The sequence below is a fragment of the Aotus nancymaae genome, unplaced genomic scaffold (genome assembly GCF_030222135.1).
Source record: "Aotus nancymaae isolate 86718 unplaced genomic scaffold, 86718_ANA_hifiasm-v0.15.2.pri h1tg000043l, whole genome shotgun sequence".
Taxonomy (NCBI): domain Eukaryota; kingdom Metazoa; phylum Chordata; class Mammalia; order Primates; family Aotidae; genus Aotus; species Aotus nancymaae.
In genome coordinates this window covers 13,949,500-13,977,477 of record NW_026988457.1, presented here as the reverse complement: position 1 = coordinate 13,977,477, position 27,978 = coordinate 13,949,500, and the positions used below count along the sequence as shown (strand labels likewise).

Below are 27,978 nucleotides of genomic sequence, written 5' to 3'. Positions count from 1 at the left end.
GAGTTTAGAGAGATAGTCATTCACCCTCTCCCCAGTCATTCAGCTAATAAGGTGCACAGCTGGAGTTGAACCCAAGTCTGATTGGTTCCACTGCCCGTGCTCCTACCCTATGCATTATACAGCCTCCCCTCCCTTTAGTACTTATAGAATGGAGGCTATGTAGGCTAACTCTGTTGTGGGCACCGGGAGACTTAGGGGTTGGTGTGAGATATGGAACGGTGCTTATCAGCCATTGCAATATCTGGAAGACTATGCTATGTGTGATGTCGATAGTTAGGTCACCATCAGAGTTGCCATATGAAAAGCAATGTAGTTATTTCATTATAAAGATTTTTGACTTTTTAAATCTTGTAATTCCAAAGATAGAAATATTTTGATGCCAACACTTACAGAGTTACTTTAGACTCGAGAGTGCCACCTGCCTTGTTTATGAATATATACCTTGTGGTTATCCTGAGACACTCATACAGCTGTTTCTTTTCCTCTCCCTCCTCTTCCTTTCTTTTTTTCCCTCTTCCCCCTCTTTCATATCCCTATCAAGTATTTATGACTACTGCCCTCCAAAAGAGAAACCAACAGTTTTTCCAAGTATAACAGCACTAGTCAATTTGAAATTTTGAAAGGTCAATCTAATAAAATTATTAGATTCAATTGCCAGCAGTAATAGACTGTTGAGTAACTGATTCTGCCTCTGAAAACTTCAGCGTTCAAAATGGATTAATTTATTTTTGGACTTTTTTCTTATCTGTTAGATTAATCCATGATCGAGAGCTAAGCCTCTATGATGGTTCTAGGCTGCTGAGAGAAGACAGGTATATGCGTTTAAAAGAGGAGCTACAAATGCCTGATGAACAGCTACAGAAGAGGTAATTTGGGGTCCGTTACTCTTATTGTTAATTTATTGTTAAGTTAAAAATAATACTGTTTATCATTTTTCCAAACCTAGAGTAATGCCAAGACAACTTTGAACAGTTTAATAATTTGGTGTCCTGGATATGCCACTAGTTTGGCATTTCTCAAAACTTGAAGTTGCTCTCCAAGGTGTACTCTGTACTCTCAGCCTTACTTTTTTTTTTTTTTTAAACCTAATCAACTGTTATATTTGCTTTTTTGTTGTTAATAGGATAGTGATTTGTTTATTTCAATTGTTTTTGGGGCACAGTTGGTTTGTAGTTATATGGGTAAATTCTTTAGTGGAGATTTCAGTATACCTGTCACCCGAGCAGTGTACCCAATATCTAGTTTTTTATCCTTCACCCCCTCTACCAAGCTTCTTTGCCCCTGAGTTCCAAAAGTCCATCATATCATTCTTATGCCTTTGTGTTCTCACAACTTAGTTCCCACTTGTAAGTGATGACATGCGATATTTAGTTTTCCATTCCTGAGTTACTTCACTTAGAATGATGGCCTCCAGCTACATCCAAGTTGCTGCAAAAGATATTATTTCACTCCTTTTTATGGCTGAGTAGTATTCCATGGTATATGTATACCACATTTTCTTTATCCACTTGTTAGTTGATAGGCACTTAGGTTGGTGTCATATTTTTGCTATTGTGAATTGTTTTGCTATAAACATGCATGTGCATGTGTCTTTTTCATATAATGACATCTTTTCTTTTTGGTAGATGTCCAGTAGAGGGATTGCTGGATCGAATGGTAGTTCTACTTTTAGTTCTTTAAGGACTCTCCATACTGTTTTCCATAGTGGTTGTACTAATTTACATTCCCACCAGCAGTGTAAAAGTGTTCCCTTTTCACCACATCCATGCCAACATCTGTTATTTTTTGACTTTTTAATTATGTCCATTCTTGCAGGAGTAAGGTGGTATCTCATTGTGGTTTTACTTTTCAGCCTTACTTTTAAATAAGTGTTTAAACGTTTTATAAGAACATTGGTTTTGGCCAGGTGCAGTGGCTCATACCTATAATCCCAGCACTTTCAGAGGCTGAGGCAGGCGGATCACCTGAGATCAGGAGTTTGAGACTAGCCTGGCCAACATGGTGAAACCCCATCTAATAATACAAAAAAACTAGCTGAGTGTGGTGACACACACCTGTTATCTCAGCTACTTAGGAGGCTGAGGCAGGAGAATCACTTGAACCCGGGAGGCGGTGGGTGCAGTGAGCTAAGATTGCACTCCAGCCTGGGCAACAAGAGTGAAACTCTGTCTAAAACAAACAAAAGTACATTGGTTTTAAGAAGGTAATCTTCCTCTCTTGCCCTGTCAATTCAGTTTTGACCTCATATTTTGTATTCTCTCAATAAAACTAAAGCTGGGCCCATAATTTACTGGGCTCATCCTCCAAGGAAGTCATCAGTATTGTTAGAGTGTGCCACCTGATGCCAAGTTACCCATTGTAGCTTATTTAAACATTGCTTGTAGAGATGTAACAACCATATGCAGTGATGAGACTTGACTGGATTCTGGAGGAAGAAAACAAAATAAAAACAGCTATTAAAAACAGAAAAGCTTAAATACAGACTATGTTATGTGATATTATTGAATTATTAATTTCCTTAAGTATCATAATATTATTGTGGTTATGAAGGAGAATATTCCTATTCTTGGGAGATGCATGTTGAGATACTTAAGGCATAAAGTAAGATAAAAGTCTACAACTTCCAAATATTTCAGAAAAAAAGACGTGTGTGTGTACAGACAGACATACCACAGAGAAAGAGAGAAATATCAAGTGAGAGTGAGAACACAAATGTGGTACAATCTTAACAGTTGGCAATATCTAGGTGAATGATATATGAGTATTTGTAGTCTATTCTTTGACATTTTCTATGAGTTAAAAAATTTCAAAATAAAGAGCTTGAAGTAAAATATTTTTTTCAGCTGCATACTATACAGAATGAAGTTTGGCATGTGTTATTTTCTATCTTGCTACATTTCCATGGATATTTTAACAGAATTAGAGATTGGCATACAGAGGAACTCTTCATTACTTAATCTGACTCTGTTTAATTGAAGCTGTCTCCACTGCTCAAAGGGTTTACTGCCATATTTAAAAGATTAAAATCCCATAAAAGATAATTAAGTGTATTTATTAATGTTTGTATTTTAAGAAGAAATTTGTTTAAAAACTTATCGGAATTTTTTCCAAGAGGGGAAATGTTAAATTCCCTCCTATCTCTGTACAAGTCACTAAAAAAATTCACTTGATTACACAGCTGCTTATACTTCTGAGGTATACATTATCAAATTATCCTAGACTGGTAAATTGTTGGTTGAGTGTTTAGGGAAGCAAGTTAGAGATCCTTCACATATCACACCTTCAGTTTACAGCAGTCAGTTTTGCACATTATTGCATGTGAATCATGGGTCATGAACAGTTTATATTTTCAGAAGGATAAATCAAAGTAATTGTGCAATAGCTCACTGCATTTCTCCCTGGCAGTTTCTCTTAGGACATCAGAAGCATTGTACTTGTCTCCAAATATCCAGGAAATGACAGCCCTTTTCTATGAAAAATACCCAAGTTCTTTAATGGTTACAGGCAATTTTACAGATGAAAATACTTTCAGAACAGGGTGGCCCTGAGCATCATGTTCAGGGTTTGGCTCAGAGTGGTTAATAGTACTTTCTTTTCAAAGCTTTCCACCTTTATCACTATGGATTTGTGTCTCCCCTATGAATACAAACTAGGCTCAGCTCTATCTCCAGAGGTCACTGGAATAAAATGGAGAGAGATCATCACTTGCTTTAAAAATGTTTTTCATTTGAATTTTTACCACAGTTAAACATTCATGAAACTTGAGCCAGATAGTTTTTCTTTATTATTATTATTATTATAATACTTTAAGTTCTGGGATACATGTACAGTACATGCAGGTTTGTTATATAGGTATACACGTGCCATGGTGGTTTGCCGCATTCATCACCCTGTCACCTACATTAGGTATTTTTCCTAATGCTATCCCTCCCCTATCCCCCCATCCCCTGCTATCCCTCTGGTAGCCTCCCCACAACCCCCTGACAGGCCCCAGTGTGTGATGTTCCCCTCCCTGTGTCCATGTGTTCTCATTGTTCAACACCTACTTATGAGTGAGAATATGTGGTATTTGGTTTTCTGTTCTTGTGTCAGTTTGCTGAGAATGATGGTTTCCAGCTTCATCCATGTCCCTGCAAAGGGCATGAATGCATCCTTTTTAATGGTTGCATAGTATTTCGTGGTGTATATATGCCACATCTTTTTTATCCAGTCTATCATTGATGGGCATTTGGGTTGGTTCCAAGTCTTTGCTATTGAGAACAGTGCCACAATAATCATATATATGCATGTGTCTTTATAATAGAATGATTTATAATCCTTTGGGTATATACCCCGTAATGGGATTGCTGGGTCAAATGGTATGTGGAGAAATAGGAACGTTTTTACACTGTTGGTGGGAGTGTAAATTAGTTCAACCATTGTGAAAGACAGTGTGGCAATTCCTCAAGGATCTAGAAATAGAAACACCAATTGACCCATCAATCCCATTACTGGAGGATCTAGAACTACAGCGAGATAGTTTTTCAAAGTATTTTATGAAAAATACCATCCCGTGTCATTGGTTCATTGACAGTCTCCCGTTTCCCTACTTACTTTCTAGAGGTGACTACTTTCAACTTTTAGGTCTTTCTTTTGGTATTTACCTCCATGTCACTAAACAATATACTTCCATTGATAATTCTTGATTTATTTTTAGTGTTAGAAATAATCTATTGATTTCTACGTGGTAAATTAATGTTTAGCTCTTTCACCACCTCTTGTCTCATTACACATGCACACTTCTATCCCTCATTCTTCCTCAAGGATTATAGAATAATTTTGTTTAAAACTTTATTCAATGCTTATATTATGACAGCCTAAGAACTGTACCCACTTAAGCAGTTTACAACAATCATTTTCCATTCTTCAATGCCTCTTTTTTTCTGAAGTTAATAATTACCTACATGTGAAGAGAGACAGATAAGTAAATTACAATGTAATTTTAAATGTTAGAATAAAGGTCTGTATAATATATATGGGAGCATTGAGGAGAAAGTGACTGTTTATATATATATATATATATATAGCTTTATTTTTAATCCTAAACACTTCCCTTATTATCTAAATCTCCCCTCAGCACATTCAGGCACATCTGGTATTTATCAGTTCCATCTTCTATCAATTTATTTTTTTTTCTTTTTATCTTTTTTTTGAGACAGGGTCATATTCTGACACCCAGACTGGAGTGCAGTGGCATGATCTTGGCTCACTGCAGCCTTGAACTCCTGAGCTCAAACCATTCTCCCACCTTAACCTCTCAAGTAGCTGGGACTACAGTTGTGAATCACCATACCCATTTTGTTTTTTTCCCCCACTTTTTTTTTTGTAGAGTTCTCACTGTGTTGCTGAGTCATGTCTTAAACTGCTGGCCTCAGGGATCCTCCTGCCTTGACCTCCCTAAGTGCTGGCAGTATAGGTGTGAGCCGCTGCTCCTGGCCCTTCTGTCAGTTTCGTGTTTCTCCCATATTCTGAAGAACTCTAATCTGGGCTTGTGGCTCTTTATACTGGTAGCTCCTGCATCATCTTAGTTCTCACTCCACTCCCACTTACCCAGTCTCCTCTGGTCTTTTTGCCTGTACCTTTTATTATTTAGACATATGTTGAGCCTTGTGCGTAAGGTAATCCTATTAATCCAGTTTTAGTTGACTGTCTGAGCTAACAATGTTTCCTTATGTGAACCTAGTAATTAGGAATACTCTGATGCCTTTTAATGACAAAGTCTATTAACAAAGGGTCTCATAATTAATGGCCGCTGGCAGTGGGCTACCAACCCTTTCAGCTTCATAGTCTGAAACCCAGTTTCTAAACAATTATATTTGACTCCTTCGCCAACCTTCATTGTATAGTAATTCTTCACCAAGATTATATATCTTGATCATCTCCAGAGTGCTCTATAGGCTTTTATATTCTCTGCAGGTAATCACATGCCTAACATGGTCTTAGAAGGGTTAAAGGCTTCTTTTTTCGTGTTACAAGACACCAGGAATGCCATGGATGTGGTAGTTAGAAATAGTGTGATGGCCACATACACCAGATACTATGCCTGCATTTCCCTCAGGAAGTAGAGACCAAAATAGAACTCCGTCCTTGATGAGAAAAACTTCTTTGGGGAAAGGGGGAATTTAAATACTATAGGATGCTAAATTTGTCTTTTCCTGCTGTTGACCAGAGCATAAATGAGGGCGATGAGAGTTTCTGTTATTAACAGTTTATATTGCCAAGAAAGGGCTTCTGGTTATCTTGGGGAAACAGTAAAGATTAGTGGCCTAGTCTTAAATGTACTTATATATATTCTAACATTTTTGCATTTTTATTGAGTATTTTATTTATATTTGTTGCTATTGAACACTGAAAACAGTTTATAATCTCTCATTCTTAGTGGTGAACATAACTGGACATTTGAGCACAATCCTGGATCAGTATATTCTCTGAACTCTTTTACTCTTACCTGTATTTGAAGACAGGATCCGAGCACTATCTCCTAGCTTCCTAGAAATTTTAATATTTCTTTGCCGGCATTTAAAAAATTCTAGATAGATCCAGGATTTTATGCCCAAATCATTGTGTTTAATTTTCAAAATGAAAAGCCTTAAGGAAATTCTGATTTTGAAAATAACTTTTTCTGAACATTTTTATGGTCAAGGAACCATTTGAAACCCTTTGCCTGTCAATGATACAATCATTTATTATTTTATGTTTTGAGTGTCTTTTTGATTCATAGAATGTACCTCTTCTCGGGTATTTATTCAGGACCAAGTTTGACTGGCTTTTGGCTGGGACATCATAAGTTCAGTTCTTATCACTTACCTTTGTTTGTCCTTCCCACCAAAGGTCTTCAAAAAATTAATAGCAGTGATAGTCATTAACAATAGCAGTATACATTTATTTACTTAGCATTTGCTCTCTTCCAAGTATTACACTAGACCTTGGGTGGTATAAAGATATATAAGGAACATGTTCATGCAGTTTGCTACACTGCACAAGAAAAGGGGGAAATGTCTGTGTACAGAACTGTATAACTCTAGGTTCTAAATTGGAACATTAGTATTGGAATATGAAAAACTAATTATAAAATCTGTTCTATTTCATGATTGATGTCTTTATAGAAACCTTCCATATTATTCTTTCAAGTCCCCCAATATACACATTCAATGAAAATGTACCATAGGATTCCATTTAAGAACTGAAGATTTTGGAAGTATTTTTTTGTTTTATTAAAAGCTCTGTTGAGGAATGATTGACATATAATATTGTGTATATTTGAAGTGCACAGTTTGATAATTTTTTATATTTACAAATACCTGTGAAACCGTCACCAGTATCAAGATAATGAATGTATCTATAATCCTCAAAAGATCCTCAGACCCCTTTGTCATCTCTCCCTCCTGCCCCTCCTTACCCTCCTCTCTCATCCCCAGGGTTCTGCTTCTGGTCATTATATATAGCTCATATTTTCTAGAGTTTTATATAAATGGAATCACACAGTACGTGCTCTTTTTGTCTGGCTTCTTTCACATTGCTTAAGTATTTTGAGATCACTCATGTTATTATGTACATTGATAGTTTGTTCCTTTTTACTGCTAAGAAGCATCAGAAAGTACTTTATAAAAACTTACTTATGCCCACAAACATATTTGACCTCAATATTTTTATTTAAAAAATATTTTTAAACACTGTTTTTGCTCTCTAAATCTGTAATCTTTAAGAAGTGATGTCTTTTTATCTGAAATTAAGCCGTATCTGTAGTTTCATTTATTGTTTTGTTGTTGCTAAAATTTTAGTATTAAACCTAACCTTAATTTTAAATTTTAATGGCACTTATCTCCCAATTTTTCATTATATATTACTTCTTCAGTCTTCGTATTACCTGCCAGTTTCTCGCATCACCCTAAAGTACACAGCAGATCCTCTGCTCTCTAACTTTCAGACTTGGGGAACTTAGCTAGCATCATCAGGAAATGACTTCCCATGTAACCTATTTGTATGTAAGGAAGCCTTTGGGAAGAACCTAGCAAACAAAAAGGCCCTTCTCATCCTGTTATTCAGTAGTTTGGTGACTGTTTTTATAATCATTATATACTTCTCTGCCTAACATATCAGCTGTCTTAGAAACTGCCTTCTTCAAATTTGGCCAGCTTACTCAAGTACCCTGCTAGAGTCAATACTAAAAAGCAAGTTACTGACAATATATGTGTCAGTAAGTGACCATCACCTTCAAATTTAAACCGTTTAGCATGCTCTCATTTTAGTTGCTCTTTTAGCCCTAATTTTACAGCTCCACTGTGGTATCTGGCTTCCTGACCTACTGGTTTAAGGATATAAATTAGCCTTCCTCTTTTGGCTTGCCCGTTGTATTTTGACTTTGCTTATTCCCTGATTTGGTATCCTTCACTCTGTTGTATTTTGACTTTGCTTATTCCGTGATTTGGTATCCTTCACTATCTTAAGTGAGAAACTACATCTGTAGTTTTAATTTTGTATAGCCAAACCAGGCTCTGTCTCTTCTACCTTTCGTTGCCCTAACTAGGAGAGAGGAGGATCAAGGATACATCCCACATCTGTTGCTGGGCTTTTTGGGAGTTTTCTGGATTACAGCAAACCACTTAGCAGAAGTGGAAAATGGAATATCCTCCCTCCTTAGCTTTCCCATCACAGGATTTTCTGTGTCCAGTTTCTGTCACATGGCTATCTAATTACTAGCAATCTTGAGTGACTATGCTATCCTCTGGACTTTCAGGCACTATCCATGTTGTTATCCTTTCTTCTTTTTCCAGAACAACTCTTTTGGACAAATAACTCCCCCAGACCCTACCAAAACATCTGCAAATAAGTCTTTTTCCTTTCTACGTAGAGAAATGAAATGATATCTGGTAGCTTTTGTGAATCCATTTCATCTAGGCCTTACATGTGACCAATTTTTAGAAATTGGTTTCCCCTTGTCTTCAAATGATGATGTGGCCTCTAAAATTACAGGTCACTCAGTCAGGGACTTGGTAGAACTGCCTGTTGTATTGATGGTACTTGGTCTTAACTCTTCAGAGTACTCATCTGATTCTTTCCACTGTGTCCTGCCTCCTGGTATTCTAGTTGCTTAGTCACTTAACTTTTGGGTTTTAATATAATGTTATAGTTAATGCTGAAATGCCAGTTATGTACCTATATTTTTTGTTTTTCTGAAGCTCTTGGTAAGTGTTTACATTTCATCTCTCCTTTTTCTTAGCAAGAACCATATTACTCTCAAAGAGCATATTTCTGCTGGGTTTTTGAGTAGAATTGATAAGAACTGACAATATTATCCACATAATTAGATCCTAATATGGGGTTTCTAGTTCTTCCAAATATAGCTGAAGTAATTTTACAAACCAAAGGTGGTCTTATCTTACTCCTCTGTGGGTCCTAGAAAGTTTACATGCTTCCTCATGTTTCCTAGCAGAGATTTTTAAAAGAGATCACTTTAAAATCATAACATTCCCTATTAAAATGGCAAAAGAGGCTGGGTGCGGTGGCTCATGCCTGTAATCCCAGCGCTTTGGAAGGCTGAGGTGGGTGGATCACGAGGTCAAAAGATTGAGACCATCCTGGCCAACATGGTAAAACCCCGTCTCTACTAAAAAACACAAAAATGAGCTAGGCTTGGTGGTACATGCCTATAGTCCCAGCTACTGGGGAGGCTGAGGCAGTAGAATCACTTGAAACTGGGAGGCGGAGGTTGCAGTGAGCTGAGATGGCACCCCTGCACTCCAGCCTGGTGACAGAGCGAGACTCTGTCTCAAAAAAAAATGGCAAAAGGGTGAATTCTCTAAAGGTTTTATTTTCTCTGCTTTTTTAAGAACTTAAGTGTTCTTATTCCCAATCTAAATTTTAAATTCAATCTAACCCTTTATGCTTCTTACATTTTCTGTACTGTAAAATCTCCTCATCCTGAATTATGCTTCTTGGTCTTTATGATTGACATAGAGTGAGTTCCTTGCGAGATAGGAGATTTTGAAGGGGTTTTAAATGAATAAAGACAATCTCTATAATGAATGTGAACTGGATGAGATTTTATTTCAAGATACTATGGAGAAAATATGTTGCAAGCATAACAGCATATCAAAAGCAGTGGTTTGTGCCAGGGCTGGAGTTTTATGAGTGGTTATTATACAACATTTACTAGCAGTGGGTGATTGTTTTGATCTTAGGTTCTAAGAATGTCCTTTTTTTTTTTTTCCCAAAGCTAACTCTTTGGATAAAAACATTGACATTATTAACAGCATGATAGCCCCCTAATATTGCCTAGGCTTTAGTTACCATGATCTGATTTCTTACATGAAAGATATGTTATTTATTTTTCGTTTTTTTTTTTCCTATTTTAGATCCATTTTTCCTATCCATCCCTCCTTCAGAATCATTGCCTTGGCAGAACCCCCCGTTATTGGAAGCACAACACACCAGTGGCTGGGACCAGAATTCTTAACCATGTTCTTTTTCCATTATGTGAAACCACTTGTCAAAAGTGAAGAAATCCAAGTGATTAAGGAAATGGTAAGAAGAAAGCTGATCTTAGCCTATTTCTACAGCTGTTCTCTTTTTAAGGCACTCTGATACCTGCTGAAGTAGAGTTAGACATTTTTAGCTTTTTCTTCCCACTTACTACCAAATTTTCTCATATAGTGGTGAAAATCAGTGGTTCTCCAGCTTCCACATTTTTCAGCATCATCTGGAGGACTTGGTAAAACTCAGGTTTCTGGGCTGCATCTCCATAGTTTTCAAGCCAGTAGATCTGGGATGGCATATTAAAATTTGTATTTCTAACAAGTTCTCAGGTGATACTGATGCTGCTGGTCTGGGACCCTGACACTCTAAGAACCAAAGATGTGGCCTGTCTCCTCTTTCCTCAGGTGGAGGCCATTTTGGAATTCCTTTTCTTAAATTCCTTAAATTTGTTTAGTCAAAGGTGACCATTTTAAGTTCCTACTATAAAGGGAGGCCCAATGCATAAATACTAAGTGGTCCTGGTCCCTCAAGATTGTAATGTATCCTGTACTTTCCTGATTAGTCTTTTGATGGCTTCCAGTGTATGTGATCCATTATTTCAATGTGTGCATTGAGGTTAGTGCTTTTGGAGTTTTAAAACTGCATTCTTCAATGTAGTAGCACTAGCCATGTTAAATAATAATAATAGTAGTAAGTATTATTATTATTATTATTTAACATGGCTAGTGCTACTACATTGAAGCATTGAAGCTACTACATTGAATATTATTATTATTAAATAATATTATTATTATTATTATTATTTTGAGACAGAGTCTTGCTCATGTTGCCCAGGCTGGAGAGGTGTGATCTCAGCTCACTGCAGCCTCTGTCTCCTGAGTTCAAATGATTCTCCTGCCTTAGCCTCCTGAGTAGCTGGGACTCCAGGTGCACGCCACCATGCCTGGCTAATTTTTGTATTTTTAGTAGAGACAACAGGGTTTCACCATGTTGGCCAGGCTGGTCTCAAACTCCTGACCTCAATTGATCTGCCTGCCTTGGCCTCCCAAAGTGCTGGGATTACAGACATGAGCCACCGCGCCCGGCCACATTAAATTAATTTTTTTAAAAATTCGGCCTGGGGTGGTGTCTCACACCTGTAATCCCAGCACTTTGGGAGAGGCCGAGGCAAGCAGATCACCTGAGGTCAGGAGTTTGAGACCAGCCTGGCCAACATGTGAAACCCCATCTCTACTAAAAATACAAAAAATTAGCTGGGCGTGGTGTTGCACACCTGTAATCCCAGCTACTCAGGAGGCTGAGGCAGAAGAATTGCTTGAACCCAGAAGGCAGAGGTTGCAGTGAGCCAAGATCGTGCCACTGCACTCCAGCCTGGGCAACAGAAAGAGACTCTGTCTAAAAAAAAAAAAAAAAAAAATTCAGTTTCTCAGTCACTTTTCATGTACTCAGTATCCACATGGGAGCTTTTGACTACCATATTAAACAGCATAAATACAATGTTCATCATCATAGAATGTTCTATTGGACAGTGCTGTTGTAGATCACTAATTATTAACTTTCTATTTAAATGCAGTTATTCCCTTTGGAACATCCGAATGAACTGATTAATTTTGGGTCTTGTAAGCATGGTTGTAAATAAGGGCTTAGGTTTTAGAGTTTAACAACTTGGTTCTTAGTGTCAAATCCACTACTTATTAGCTTCCAGATCTTGAGTAAATTACTCACTCATAGTTTCCTCATCTAAAAATGGGAATAATACTACTTATCATATCATAGGATTGATTTAAAGAATAAATGAAATAAAGTCTACATGGGCTAGAATTTAGCATTTAAAAAAATTCTAATTACTTAAATGACCAATGAAACCCTGAGCAGTATATTTTTAAAATGGACATATTGTCCTAGTTATTATTATAATATCTTTTTTAATCTTTTAAAATTAAAACCTTAAATTTATTATTGCTTAAATAAAAATTACTTATAGCTTACTCAAGTACTTAAAGTTTGGATAGTTAAAAGCAATCGATGGGTGTTATTTGAGCAACTGCTCTTCTGAATTCATTGATATGTTGATCATACCTCTCAAGTATGTGTTTTACATGTTTTTGTAAAAATGGACACCTTGAGTATCCATTCTTTAAATAAATGTACCTTATGTCACTTAGATATGTATGTAAGATTGCTGCTAAATAAAGGAACTTGGTTTCAGTAAGAAAACGCCTAATTAGTACTTCAAATATCATTCTGAAGCTAACAAAATAGGAAATGATGATACATGAAAAGTTATTTATGGGTACACTATAGGCCAGTTTTAAATTGTGGTAAAGGCTCCCTTCAGTTTTATCTTGGTGATAGAATTGTATATGGAGAAGAGTGTCTTGGTTTAAGTTACCTGATTCTTAAAGAGAAAGGAGGGGTTTCAGTGTTTCCTAAAAGGTTGAAGAAGCAACTTTATCCATAAGTTAAACATGTAACCAACAATCAGTGACCTTTCTAAAAATGTAATTCTAATATTATTTGCTACGTAGTCATAATTTCTGATTAATTAATTAGATATTGCAATTTATTCTTTCTGTTTGTCCTCAACTCTCTCATAAAATAGGTCCCAAATGTACCTAAGGAAGCTCTGGATAAATTATTATCATTTACACACAAACTCAGAGAAACACAGGATCCAACGGTAAGTCTAAGCTTTTTTCCACAAGATTTTCTATTGTTGATATGCTGCTGGCTTTCTTTTCTTAGAATTCAGTACTTAAAATCTATTTTTTAAGCTGGTATTTTGTTTTTCAGAATCCCTTATGCTATGCCTTTGTTCTATGCATATGTTTTACTCTGATTTCAGTGATTTTAACATTTCTTCCAGCTCCTCCTAGCTGATGTTGTAGAAAGCAACTTGTAGCTCCAGAGAAGCATTTGATATTCATTGGGGTTCTGCTCTGTCCCCTCTGTCTCCTATGCTGAGCAGTGTTATCTATTCTTATGGCTTCAAGTACTCACTACAAGTTAATGCCTGTATCTTTATCTTCAGCTTCTAACCTTTCATTTCTGATTGACTTGTATTTCCATTCCTGGATGGCATGTGAGAAAGATAAAGGCTGTCACTGTTTAACTCTGTGTTTCAGTGGTCTCATCTGTAAAATGGGAACAGTACAATCTAACTCATAAAATGGTCTCAATGATTAAACATAAAAATGGGTGTAAAGAATCTCCTTCTTAGTAACTGCTTGCTAAATGTTAATTTCTTTCACTTTTCACCTGAATATTCTGAGATTATTGGAAATTCTCATTATCTTGTACAGCTAAACTGTCTTTCCACTTTAAATCTGTTCCTATTCTTCATTTAATTTCCTGGCTTTATTAATAATCTATCTGCCAAATTACTTGAATTAGAAACCTTTACATCATTGTTGATTAATCTGAAAGCAAATCTCACCAATTTAGCAACTTTATGTCTCATCTGCTCTTATCTATTGTCAGTATCTGTCCTAGTAGTGGATTTCATAATCTTTCTTCTAGAGTATTAGATCCTCTTGACTGCCTTCTTTACCAATAATTCATTCATCATATGACTCTAGTAATTTCCTGTTGCTGTCTAATAAGTTACCATTAATCAGTGGCTTAAGATAATAGAAATTTATTTTCTTTTTGTCTGGACAACAAAAGTCTCAAATCAGTATGACTGAGCCAGAATCAAAAGTCTCAAATCAATATGTCTGAGCTGTACTCCCTCGGAGCCTCCAGGGGAGAATCTATTCCTTTCTTCTGGGTTTTGGTGGCTACCAGCATTCCTTGACTAGTGGACTCACTGTATCAATCCTGCCTTCATCTTTACATCACCTTCTCCCCTGTGTTTGTGTCAAATCTCCCTCTTTCCTTCTCATTCAAGGACATATAAGATTGCATTGAGGGTCCACACATAGTGCAACATAATCTCCACATCTCAAAATCCTTACCTTAATTTTATCTGCAAAGTGAATTTTGCCATAGAAAGTAACTGACAGTTTCCAGAGATTAGGATGTGAATTTTTTGGGGGGTGGGGGTGGTAACTTTCTAGCTGACACAGGTACCCTGTTAATTACCTCTCTGGGACCTCATCTCCAAATACTTTCTCCTTTACCCATTGTTTTTAGCTACACTAGTGTCTTTGTGGTTCCTTGAACATATTAGTGCCTGCCCCAAGGCCTTTGCCAGTTGGTGTTTCCTCTGCCTAGATTATTCTTCCCTGGATAGCTGCATGTTTGCTCACTTTCCTTTGTGGGATTTGCTCAGGTGGTCACCTTTTCTGTGAGACCTTCCTAAAGCACTCTAGAATCAAAATTCTATCCCATTTTATTTCTCTCCCTCTTTCTGCTTTAAGGTTCTTTATGGGGCTTCTTTTTTTTTTTTTTTTTTTTTTGAGACGGAGTTTCGCTCTTGTTACCCAGACTGGAGTGCAATGGCGTGATCTCGGCTCACCGCAACCTCCGTAACCTCCGTCTCCTGGGTTCAAGCAATTCTCCTGCCTCAGCCTCCTGAGTAGCTGGGATTACAGGCACGCACCACCATGCCCAGCTAATTTTTGTATTTTTAGTAGAGACGGGGTTTCACCATGTTGACCAGGATGGTCTTGATCTCTTGACCTCGTGATCCACCGCCTCGGCCTCCCAAAGTGCTGGGATTATAGGCGTGAGCCACTGCGCCTGGCCCTTTATAGGGCTTCTTGCTCTTTGACATAATGTGTGTTTTACTCATTTATTTTTTTGTTGTCTATCTTCCTTCACTCGGATTTCAGTTCTAGGATTGCATGGGTTTTTGCTTTGTTCCCTGTAGTCTCCTCAGCATCTGGAACTTTGCACAGTAGGTATTCCTGCTTTGCACAGTATTCTTACTGTAGTATTCTGCTGGGAATACTATAGGGTACAAAGTTAGAGATTAGCAGTGTATTCTACAAGTATCTGTTAAATAAATGGATGGATGAATCTTCCATATTGTCCCTGGAATGATCTTTCCCAAATTCATTTCCTAAGTTCTTCCCTTTGTTTAAAACCATTAAGAGATGGACTCTTTTTGCCTGTAGGCTGAAGACAGTCTGCTAAACATGCCTGCTGAGTTCCCCCCGACCCTAAGCTGCTCATCCAGACTCAGATTCTACAGACTCTCTTGAATCATCCTCAGCTCTTCCCACAGTTAGCTGTTTGCTGTTTTCTAGTCCCGCCTATACTCAAATGTCTCTGCCTTAGCTAATGCCTGGAATGTGCTTTTTCTTTCCATCTACTTGTCCCTTGGTTTCCCTCTTCTCTCAAGTCTCTCTCAGCCCCCTTAGGCAGCAGTAACTCATTTGCTTTCATGACACTTGACATATATTTCTGATGCTGACCTATTGCAGTTGTATTACAGTTTACTTTTATTTCCCCAGTTGCTATTTGAACTCCTTGAGACTGAGTCTTATTTGTTCCTTTATTCTCATTTTCCAGCCTGGTGCCTGGCACATAGTAGACACTTAAATCTTTGGTGAATTAATGAATAAATTGATTAATTAAAATTTTATTAACAGATTGTCCCCTAGAGTTTTTTCTCCTTTAGAACATGCTACATTTTCATTCTTTTATAAAAATGAAGAATAGAAAAATAACGTTTAATAATTTCTGATGAGAACTAAGCTGAAGTTTTACTAATTATGCTAATATGAAAAAACCCTTTAAGATGTACTCTTAAACTGTATAACCATGATAACTAAGGGAATGCACTTCGTATCTTCACCCCCCTTTTTTTTGCAAGATAAAACTACAGTTAGGAATTTTATATTATAAATGTTAAATATATCAGGAATTTTTAAATTAAAGTACACTTTCTATTTTTAACTGGTAATAATGTGAGAGCAGAGATTAGCAAACCCTTTATTCAGCACTTAAATGGCTCAACACAAAGCTTATCTCTCATTTTCTCAACCTGGTTATTATTGCAAAGCATTTTGATGCTTATAACTAGAAAAACTGGAGAATTGGTGTTCAAATGTATGAGTAGTCCTTATTGATCACTGGAATGAAATGTGAAGCCTGAATTCAGTATCATGCTTAGAATGAGATTAGCATGTTGTACCCTAAAAAAAATTACCCTATGGTTTAATTGGACTCATAAGAATCCTCTGGTTAGAGTCATTTGTCAAATATTTTTTATGATTAAAATAGGAATTTGTCATGGTCCTAGGTATTAAAAATGGGAATTTCTAAGTTATATTTGACTTTTGATATCAATAATACTGGCTGAATTTTATCCTCAATACATCTTTCTTTCTCATAACAAGTCAGTTGCCAAGTTTATTGTATCCCATCTCTCCATTTTTCTTGCTATTACTTTACTGTAGGTCTTTTTCCTTTTATAGGCAGATTATTGAAGTCGCTTTCTGTTTCCTGTCTCAGTTCTCTCTGTCCTTCAACTACTTTATATACTGCTGCTAATTTAAATTAGGAAATAGGCTAGTAATAATCTGATTCTAAAAGCGTGTTATGACTTTAAAAGCAGAATCCTATTTCCTTTAAGAATAAAGCCAAACCCCTCAGAGTGTCATTCATAGGTCTTTGTTGTTTGAGAGCAAGCCTTCCAGCAGGACCTTCTAGTAAAGCTGGCCTGGTTTCCTCATGTTCTACTTGTGGTTGCATTCCTTTTGCTTTCATTCCTTTGATCAGAGCATTTCTGTTGTCCATTTGAATATTTTCAGTGCCTATAGCAGCTGTCTACTGTTCCATTTATTTTAGCATTAAAGTATATGCTATTTTGAATTGTAATTTGTGATTTTATTATATTTGAATATTGTCTCCATGTCTGGAATGCAAATTAATTGAAAACAAGAATGGGCCAAATATTTGCTTATAAATGAGTTCTTTGAAACTTAGAATGTGTTTTTTAATAGGAAAGGATATGTGGTGGTCATGCTTTCAACCTAATTCCCAAAGGAAATATAATGCTAATGTTCTAGCTGAAATATAATACTAAAAGCAGACCAATATCTCATGGAGATGTGAAATACACAAGGAAGGATAAATAAATTAATTTTTTTCTTCTTTGGGACATACGGTGATGGCCTTAGGCAGAACATTGAAACAAGCAAATGTGCAGTGTGTCTTTGACATTCTCCCCTCATCCATTCTGAACCCTTTGTTAATTTCATAAAGTCCCCTTCTCCAGGCCCTTGAGTGCTCAGGGCCACTTTACTGCCCTTGTCACCCTCTGTGACATTTCACACTGACCTGCCTTGCCCTCCCATAGGTCCGGTTGCTTCAAAAGTGCTTAGTTCCTCTGGTTTTCAGTGAAAATCACTGTCTTCTAATGCTGCTGATCTAAGTTAGGAATTAGGCCAGTAATAATCTTATTTACTAAATATATGCTAATGTGTAGGTCCTATCACCTTTCTCTGCTGGGTTTGTTTTCATTTTGAAGAGGCTGACTTTTTAAATAATAATTGTTGCCATTTGTTGAGCACCCATATGTGTGTGACATGTGCTCAGTGCTTTAGAATCATTTCCTAATTTAACCTTTATAACAACCTTAAAGGTGAGGGCATTACTACTGCCATTTTAAAGGTGAGGAAACTGAGGTTTAAAAAGGTCACGTAATTTGCCTTAAAGGTCACACAGCTAGTAAATGGGATACTGATTTGTCTGATTCCAAAGCCTATAAACTTTACCATTATATTATGCTGCCTGCCAAAAGAATTTCAAATCAACAAATATTTTTCGAGTCCTTACCATGTCCTGAGTTCTATACTAGCAACTCTATTCATGGAATTTTGGGAAATGCAAGATAACAAAGTGAAATTATCCTGACAGCATAGGAGGATTCAAAACAGCAAACTGCAACACAAGTGAGAAATTGGTTTACACCTCTGTGGTCAACAGCCTAAATTGTTTACAACTCTTTTTGGCTATTTTAGAAATCACAAATTTGCTTAAAGCTTTAAGCATTTTCATGATATCTTAACAGCTTGGCTTTGTGTAAGCAGAAAAAAGTGAACAGTCAATTGTACAGCCTAAGTCAAGTGTGTATTATGTAACATTCTCCCCATTGCCACTCCCACTTCCAACTTAGCACAATTGAAATACATTAATTAGAGAGAGAGATCCAAGATGGCTGATCACTAGCAGCTCGGGCTCGTAATTCCCAGTGAAAGCGCAGAGAACGAGAGGACGCCACACTTTCAGACGAATATTTGTTGCTCACGGACTAGGAGATTCCCAGCAGAGGAGCCCCACAGGTTGCCAGGGTGACTCTTCTGGCCGGTGTGGCGGTTTTGCTGGCGCCTTAGCGCACCAGTTCTTGGTGCAGAGTCCGGAGACTCCCGGGCAGAAAAGCACCATCAATCTTAACACTGCTGTTTTGGCCGGCACAGTGGATTGCTCAGATTTCGGCGCTGGGAATCAACAAGTTGGACGTCAGCTCAGAGACCTAGTTAGAAAGTCGGTAATTACAAAGACAACAGACGGATAAATATATAATGAAGGGAAGAAACCAGCGTAAAAAGGTAGAGAATACTCAAAATCAGAATGCCTCTCCCTCTACAGGGGATCGCAATTCCTCATCAGTAACGGAACAAGGCTTAATAGATTATGAGTGTGTTCCAATAACAGAAGCAGGTTTCAAAACGTGGGTGATAAGAAACTTCTGTGAATTAAAAGAACTTGTTCTAACCCAATGCAAAGAAACTAAGAACCTTGAAAAAAGGTTTGATGAAATGTTAACGAGAATGGACAATTTAGAGAAGAATATAAGTGAATTGATGGAGCTGAAAAACACAACACGAGAACTTCGCAAAGCCTGCACAAGTTTAAACAGTCGAATTGATCAAGCAGAAGGAAGGATATCAGAAGTCAAGAACCAGCTCAGTGAAATGAAACGAGAAGACAACAATGGAGAAAAAAGGATGAAAAGGAATGAGCAAAGTCTCCAGGAAATATGGGACTATGTGAAAAGACCTAATTTACGTTTGGTAGGTGTACCTGAATGTGATGAAGAGAATGAATCCAAGTTGGAAAATACTCTTCAGGATATCATTCAGGAAAACTTTCCCAACCTGGCAAGGCAGGGTAATATTCAACTCCAGGCAATACAGAGAACACCACAAAGATATTCTTCAAGAAGACCAACCCCAAGGCACATAATTGCCAGATTTATTAGGGTTGAAATGAAGGAGAAAATACTAAGGGCAGCCAGAGAGAAAGGTCAGGTTACCCATAAAGGGAAACCTATCAGACTTACAGCAGATCTCTCAGCAGAAACCCTACAAGCCAGAAAAGAGTGGGGACCAATATTTAACATCCTTAAAGAAAAGAACTTTCAACCAAGAATTTCCTATCCAGCCAAACTAAGCTTTATGAGCGAAGGAAAAATTAAATCTTTTGCGAACAAACAAGTACTTAGAGAGTTCACCACCACCAGGCCTGCTTTACAAGAGCTTCTGAAAGAAGCACTATACATAAAAAGGAACAACCAATATCAGCCTTTCCAAAAATATATCAAAAAGCAAAGAACTTTAACACAATAAAAAATTTACACTAACTAATGGGCAAAACAGCCAGCTAGCATCAAATGCCAGTATTAAACCTATATATATATTCTAATTGGATAAAAAGCCAAAACCCATCGGTATGCTGCATCCAGACCCATCTCACATGCAAGGATACACAAAGACTCAAAACAAAGAGAAGGAGGAAGATCAGAGAGTAAAAATAAACAAATAAACAAAAAGCAGGAGATGCAATTCTCGCCTTTGATAAAGTAGACTTTAAGCAACAAAGAGCAAAAGAGGCAAAGAAGGACATTATATAATGGCAAAAGGATCAATGTAACAAGAAGAGCTAACGATTTTATAGATCAACGAGACAGAAAATTAACAAGGACATTCAAGACTTGAACTCAGACCCGGAACAAGTAAACTTAATAAACATTTACAGAACTCTCCATTTCAAATACACAAAACATACATTACCACCTCACACCTATTCCAAAAATGACTACATAATTGGAAGTAAATCACTCCTCAGTAATCGCATAGCATTTCATAGGTTTAAATGAAATATTGGTTGGCTGCTTGTTTGTTATTTTCTTCCCTTCTTCCTTCCTGTCTACATCAAGTATAATTATCGGTATAAAAGAGGTTTTCAATACCCATTACTAAACTGCATTCTAGCTTGGGCAAGAAAGCAATACTCCCATTCTCTCTCTCTCTTTCTCTTCCTTTTTCTTCCTCTTCTTCATTTCTTTCTTTCTTTCTTTAAAAAAAAAAAAAAGAAATACATTAATTAAATTTAATTGATAAATACTTTAAATAGGTTTTTAAAAACTATCTCCAAGGATGTTTTAAGTGTAAATTGGTTTCTGTTTATTTTTATTTATAATTAATTAACAGCACATACTTATTTTAAGTTTGGCCTTACCCCTTCAGGAATAATGAATTCTTCTGTGATATCCATCTAAAAGGATGTTAGCAAGTTGCAACAAGACTCTTAACACAATATATTTGTCTTTTGATAGGCACAATCATTGGCAGCATCACTCTCTACCAGACAACTGTTACGGATTTCTCGTCGGCTATCACAGTATCCTAATGAAAATCTTCACAATGCTGTTACTAAAGCCTGCCTTTCCAGGTAAACATATTCTTCTTTCTCACTGCATGTAAGATTCTGGATCTTCACTAAAACTATAACAAGTTTAACTGATGGTATATATTCCCAGTTTTTCAAAATACATTGGTCTGAATATAGAGCTATTTCAGCCTTGCCCCACTGATTAGAACTTATTTAGTACAACATATTATCTTTTAAAATTAATTTTTATCCTTGATTTGTATGGGTACATAGTCAGTGTATATATTTATGGGGTACATGAGATACTTTGATACAGGCAATGTGTAGTAACCACAGCAGGGTGAATGGCGTATCCATCACTCCAAGCATTTATCATTTCTTTGTATTATGAACATTATAATTATACTTTTAGTTAATTTAAAATGAACAATAAATTATTGTTGACTATAGTCATCTTGTTGTGCTATCAAATACTAATCTTCATTCTATGTAACTATCTATGTTTTTGTACCCGTTAACCATTCCCTTCCCCACTTCCCACTACCCTTCCCAGCCTTTGGTAGCCATCCTTTTACTCTCTGTCCATGAATTTTATTGTTTTAATCTTTAGCTTTTAGACATGAATGAAAACATGTGAAGTTTATCTTTCTATGCATGGCTTATTTCACTTTAAAATAATGTGCTGTAGTTTCATCCATGTTGTTAAAAATGACAGAATTTCATTCATCTTTTTTATGGCTGAACAGTACTTTATTGTGTGTGTGTGTATACCACATTATCCATTTGTCTATTGATGAACACTTAGGTTGCCTCCAAATCTTAGCTATTGTGAATAGAGCTACAAAAAAATGGGAGCACAAACCTCTCTTTGATATATGGATTTTTTTTCTTTGGGGCATATACCTAGCAGTAGGATTGGTGGATTATATGGTTATTCTAGTTATTAGGTTTGTTTTTTTTTTGGAACTCTATACAGTTCTATATAGTGGTTATACTAATTTACATTTCCACCCACAATGTACAAGAGTTCCCTTTTCTCCAAATACTCACTGGCATTTGATATTGTCTATCTTTTGGATAGAAGCTATTTTAACTGGGGTGAGGTGATAGCTCATTGTAGTTTTGATTTGCATTTCTCTAATCATCAGTGATGTTGAGTACCTTTTCATATACCTGTATGCTATTTGCATATCTTCTTTTGAGAAATTTCTGTTCAGATCTTTCTTGCATTTTATAATCAGATTATTAGAGTTTTTCCTGAGTTATTTGAACTCATATATTTTATTTATCAGTCCCTTGTTAGATGGATGGTTTGCAAATACTTTTTCCCATTCTGTGGATTGTTTCTTCACTTTGTTGACCATTTCCTTTGCTGCACAAGAAGCTTTATAACTCAGTGTGATCCTGTTTGTCCTATTTTTGCTTTGGTTGCCTATGCTTGTGGAGAATTACTTAAGAAGTCTTTGCCCTGACCAATGTCTTGGAGAGTTTTTCCAATGCTTTCTTTTAGTAGTTTCATAGTTTGAGGTCTTAGATTTAATTCTTCATCCATTTTTATTTGATTTTTGTAAGAGATTGGGGTCTACTTTCATTCTTCTGCATATGGATATCCAGTTTTCCTAGCTCCATTTATTGAAGAGATTGTCCTTTCCCCAGTGTATGGTTTTGACATCTTTGCCAAAAATGAGTTCACCGTAGATGTATGGATTTGTTTCTGGGTTCTCCATTCTGTTCCATTGGTCTATGTGTCTGTTATACTAGTACCATGCTGTTTCAGTTACATATCTCTGTAGTATAATTTAAAGCCAGGTAATACGATTACTTCAAATTTTTTCTTTTTGCTCAGGATGTCTTTGGCTATTCTGGGTCTTTGTGGTTTCATATAAATTTTAGGATTATTTTTCTATTTCTGTAAAGAATGTTATTGGTATTTTGACAGAGATTGCATTTAATCTGTAGATTGTTTGCAGTCGTATGGACATTTTAACAGCATTGATTGTTCCAATCCATGCACATGGAATATCTTTCCATTTTTTGGTGTCCCCTTCAATTTCCTGCATCAATGTTTTATAGTTTTCATTGCAGAGATCTTTCCTTTCTTTGGTTAAGTTTATTCTTATGTATATTATTTTATTTGCTGCTGTTATAAATTGGATTACTTTTTTTATTTCTTTTTCAAATTGTTCACTGTTGACATATAGAAATGCTACTGATTTTTGTATGTTGATTTTGTGTCCTGTAATTTTACTTAATTTGTTGATCCATTCTAATAGGTTTCTGTTGGATTCTTTCAGATTTTTTTCAAGTATGAGCTCGTATCATCTGCAAACAAGGATGATTTAATATCTTCCTTTCCAATTTGAATACTCTTCATTTCTCTCTCTTATCCAATTGCTCTAGGTAGGCTTTCCAGTACTGTGTTGAATAACAGAGGTGAAAGTGTATATCCTTCCCTTGTTCCAGATCTTGGAGGAAAGGCTTTTGGTTTTTCCCATTCAGTATTGATATGGGTTGGATCGATGTCCCTGCCCAAATCTCATTTCTAATTCTAATCCCCAGTGTTGGAGAAGCTTTGTAACTCAATGTAATCCTATTTAGGAGTTGACTGGATCACAGGGATGGATTTCCCCCTTGGTGATGGTCTCATGATAGTAAGTGAGTTCTCATGAATTCTCGTTGTTTAAAAGTTGGTGGTGCGTCTCTCTCTTTCTCCTGCCTCTCTCTTTCTCCTGCTCTGACAATGTGAAGTGTTCATTCCCTCTTTGTCTTTTGCAATGATTTTAAGTTTTCTGAAGCCTCCCTATAAGCCAAGAAAATGCCAGCGTCACGCTTCCTATACAGCATGCAAAACCATCAACCAATTAAAATTCTTTTCTTTATTAAGTACTGAGTCTCAGATATTTCTTTATAGTAGTACAAGAATGGACTAACACAACAAGTATGATACTAGCTATAGGTCTGTTATATATGGCTTTTATTGTGTTGAGGTATAGTACTTCTATACTCAGTGTTTTAAAAAATTTTATTTATTTATTTTTATTTTGTTTGTTATTTTAAATATGGAGTCTCACTTTGCTGCCAGGCTGCATCTTTTTTGTCTTGAAATCTATTTTGTCTGATATAAAAATAGTGACTACTGTTTTTTGTTTGTTTGTTTGCTTCATTTGGAATCGAATTTTTTTTCTGTCTCTTTATTTTCAGTCTATGTATCATCATAGATGAAGTATGTTTCTTGTAGACGACATATCATAGTGCAGTGGCTCTTCACAGGCACAGTCTCCCTGCTGATCAACACAGGAGTTTTGACTGGCTCTGTTTCTGACCTGGGCCAGTTCACCCCTCCTTAGGCAACCTGGTGGTTCCCCACTTCTGGGAGATAACCATACTGATGCTGAACTTAGTGCAGATACCTACTCAATATATTGCACTACAACCCAGACCTGAGCTCTAGCCATTCTCTTGCCTCAGTTTCCTGTGTAGCTGGGGTTATAGGCATGCACTACTGTGTCCAGCTATCTTCATCATTTTAAGGGTTTTCATCATGAAGGGATATTGAATTTTAAAAAATTCTTTTTCAGCATCAATTGAAATGATCATATGGCTTTTGTTTTTCATTCTGTTGATATGATGTATCACATTGACTGATGTACATGTGTTTAACCATCCTTGCATCCCTAGCACAAATCCCGCTTGGTCATGATGAATGATCTTTATAATAATGTGTTGTTGAGTTTGGCTTGCTACTATTTTGTTAAGGATTTTTGCACCAACATTTGTCAAGGATATTGGCCTGTGGTTTTCTTTTTTTGATGTGTCTTTCTCTGGTTTTGGTATCAGAGTAATAGTCGCCTTGTAGAACAAGTTTGGAAGTATTCCCTCCTCCTCTATTTTTCAGAATGTTTTGAGTAGCATTGGTATAAGTTCTTCAGTAAATGTTTGGTCAGATTCAGCAAGCAAACAATCAGGGCACAGGTTTTCCTTTGCTGAAGACTTTATTATAGTGTCAGTCTCGTTACTTGTTATTGGTTTGTTCACATTTTGTATTTCTTCATAGTTCAATCTTGGTAGATTGTGTGTGTTTAAGAATGTCTCCATTTCTTCTTGGTGTTCCAATTTATTGGCATATAGTTGCTTATGGTAGCATCTGATGTTCCTTTGTATTTCTGTGGTAACAGTTGTAATGTCTTCTTTTTCATCTCTGATTTTATTTATTTGAGTCTTCCTTTTTTCTTAGTTGGGGTAAAGGTTTGTCAATTTTATCTTTTCAAAAAACTAACTTTTCATTTCATTGATCTTTTGCATGTTTTAATTTAAATTTTATTTGTTTCTGCTCTGATGTTTATTATCTCTTTTCTTGTACTAATTTTGGGATTGGTTTGCTCCTACATTTCTAGTTCTCCAAGATACATTGTTAGGTTGTTTATTTGACATTTTTCTACTTTTTTGATGTAGGCTCTTATTGCTCTAGACTTCTTTTATACTGCTTTTGCTATATCCTTTAGGTTTTGGCATGTTTCCATTTTCATTTGTTTCAATAAATTTTTCAGTTTTCTTCTTAATTTCCTCATTGATTCACTGGTTATTCAGGAGCCTATTGTTTAATTTTCATGTATTTGTGTAGTTTCCAAAATTCCTCTAGTTAATGATTTCTGGTTTTATTCCATTGTGGTCAGAGAAGATAATAGAATCATTTTTTATTTTGGTTTGAATTTTTTAAGACTTGTTTTATGGCATAACATATGGTCTCTCCTTGAGAATGATCCATGTCCTGAGGAGAAGAACGTGTATTCTGCAGCCATTGGATAACATGTTCTGTAAATATCTGTGAGGTCCATTTGTTCTATAGTGCAGATTAAGTCCAACATTTTTTTGTTGATTTTCTGTCTGGGTGATCTGTCCAGTATTGAAGTCTCCAACTATTATTGTATTAGGCTCTATATCTCTCTTTTGCTCTAAAAATATTTGCTTTATATATTTGGGTGCTCTAGTGTTGGGTGCATATATATTTAAAATTGTTATATGCTCTTGCTGAATTGACCCCCTTATCATTATATAGTAATCTTCATCTTTTCTCGTAGTTTTTGTCCAGAAATCTATTTTGTCTGATATAAGTTTAGCGACTCCTGGTTTTTCTTTTTGTTTGTTTCATTTGGCATGGAATATTTTTTCTGTCCCTTTATTTTCAGTCTGTGTATCTTCATATGTGAAGTATGTTTCTTATAGACAACAGATCACTGAGTCTCATTTTTAGTAATACATTTCACTACTCTTGTCTTTTGGTTGGAAAGTTTAGTCCATTTACATTCAGTGTTATTGATGAATAAGGAACTGTTCTTGCCATTTTGTTATTTGTTTTCAGGTTGTATTATGGTCTTTGCTTCCTTCTTGCCTTACTTCCTGTCCTCCTTTAGTGAAGGTGATTTCTTAGTGGTGTATTTTACTTGTATTTATTGCTTTTCATTTGCTGTGTATCCATTGTAGGTTTTGTGGTTTGAGGATACCATAAGACATGCATATAATGCCTTATAACCCGTTATTTTTAACTGATGACAACTTAATACTGATTGCATAAACAAACAAAGAGAAAACTAATAAAAACTCTACACTCTAACTTTGTCCACACACTTTTAACTTTTTGTTGTTACTATTTATATCTTATCCATCTATGTCTTGAAAAGTTGTTCTTATTTTTGTTCAGTCATCTTTTAGTCTTAATACTCAAGTTATAAGTAGTTTATATACTACACATAAAATGTTACAATATTCTGTCTTTTTCTGTGTACTTACTATTACCAGTGAATTTTGAGGCTTCAGATATAGTTATTTCTTTTTTTTTTTTTTTCTGAGATGGAATTTTGCTTTTGTCACCCAGGCTGGAGTACAATGGCACAATCTTGGCTCACTGCAACCTCTGCCTCCCAGGTTCAAGCAATTCTCCTGCCTCAGCCTCCCAAGAAGCTCGGATTACAGGGTGTGTGCCACCACACCGGTTAATTTTTTGTATTTTTACTAGAGACAGGGTTTCACCATGTTGGTCTCAGTTGGTCTCAGTCTGGTGTCAAACTCCTGACCTCCAATGATCCGCCTACTTCAGCCTCCCAAAGTGCTGGGATTACAAGTGTGAGCCACCGTGCCCAGCTGGCTTCAGATATTTATTATTGCTCATTAATGTCCTTTTTCTTTCTTCCCCCTGTAGGACAAGTGTGATGTTTATTAAATCCCTCAGCTTTTGTTTGTGTGGAAAAGTCTATATTTCTCCTTCATGTTTGAAGGATATTTTTGCTGGTTATTCTATTTTAGGATAAAAGCTTTTTCCTTGAGCACGTTCAATGTATCATGCTAACTCTCTACTGGTGTGTAAAGTTTCCACTCAGAAGTCAGCTGCCAGACCTAATGAAGCTCCATTGTATGTTGTTTGTTTCTTTTCTCTTGCTGCTTTTAGGTACCTCAAATGTCTTGAGGTTGTTGTTGTTGTTGTGTTTGTGAGTTAAATTTGCCTGGTGGTCTATAAGCTTGTTGTGCTCGAATATTGATATCTTTCTCTAGGTTTGGGAAGTTCTCTGCTATTATCCCTTTGAATAAATTTTCTACCCTGATCTCTCTCTACCTTCTCTTTAAGGCCAGTAACTGTTAGATTTGTTCTTTTTAGGCTATTTTCTAGATCTTGTAGGCATGTTTTATTCTTTTTCATTCTTTTATTCTTTTGTCTCCTCTGACTGTGTGTTTTGAAATAGCCTGTCTTCAAGCTTACTAATTCTTTCTTTTGCTTGATCAATTTTCCTGTTGACAGACTCTGATGTATTCTTTAGTATTTCAACTGAATTTTTCAGCTCCAGAATTTTGACTTGATTTTTAAAAATTATTTCAGTTTCTTTGTTACATTTATCTGATAGAGTT

General features: G+C 36.2%; 1 protein-coding gene across 1 annotated transcript in view; it reads left to right on the top strand.

Annotated features, from left to right (window-relative positions):
- VWA8 (von Willebrand factor A domain containing 8) overlaps positions 1-27,978 on the top strand; it is a 421,567-nt gene that overhangs the window by 126,961 nt on the left and 266,628 nt on the right. Inside the window, exons 14-17 of the mRNA XM_012476777.2 lie at positions 753-866; positions 10,395-10,563; positions 13,118-13,195; positions 21,026-21,141. Coding sequence (XP_012332200.2) covers positions 753-866; positions 10,395-10,563; positions 13,118-13,195; positions 21,026-21,141 — 477 coding nt within the window. The remainder of the gene's footprint in view (positions 1-752; positions 867-10,394; positions 10,564-13,117; positions 13,196-21,025; positions 21,142-27,978) is intronic.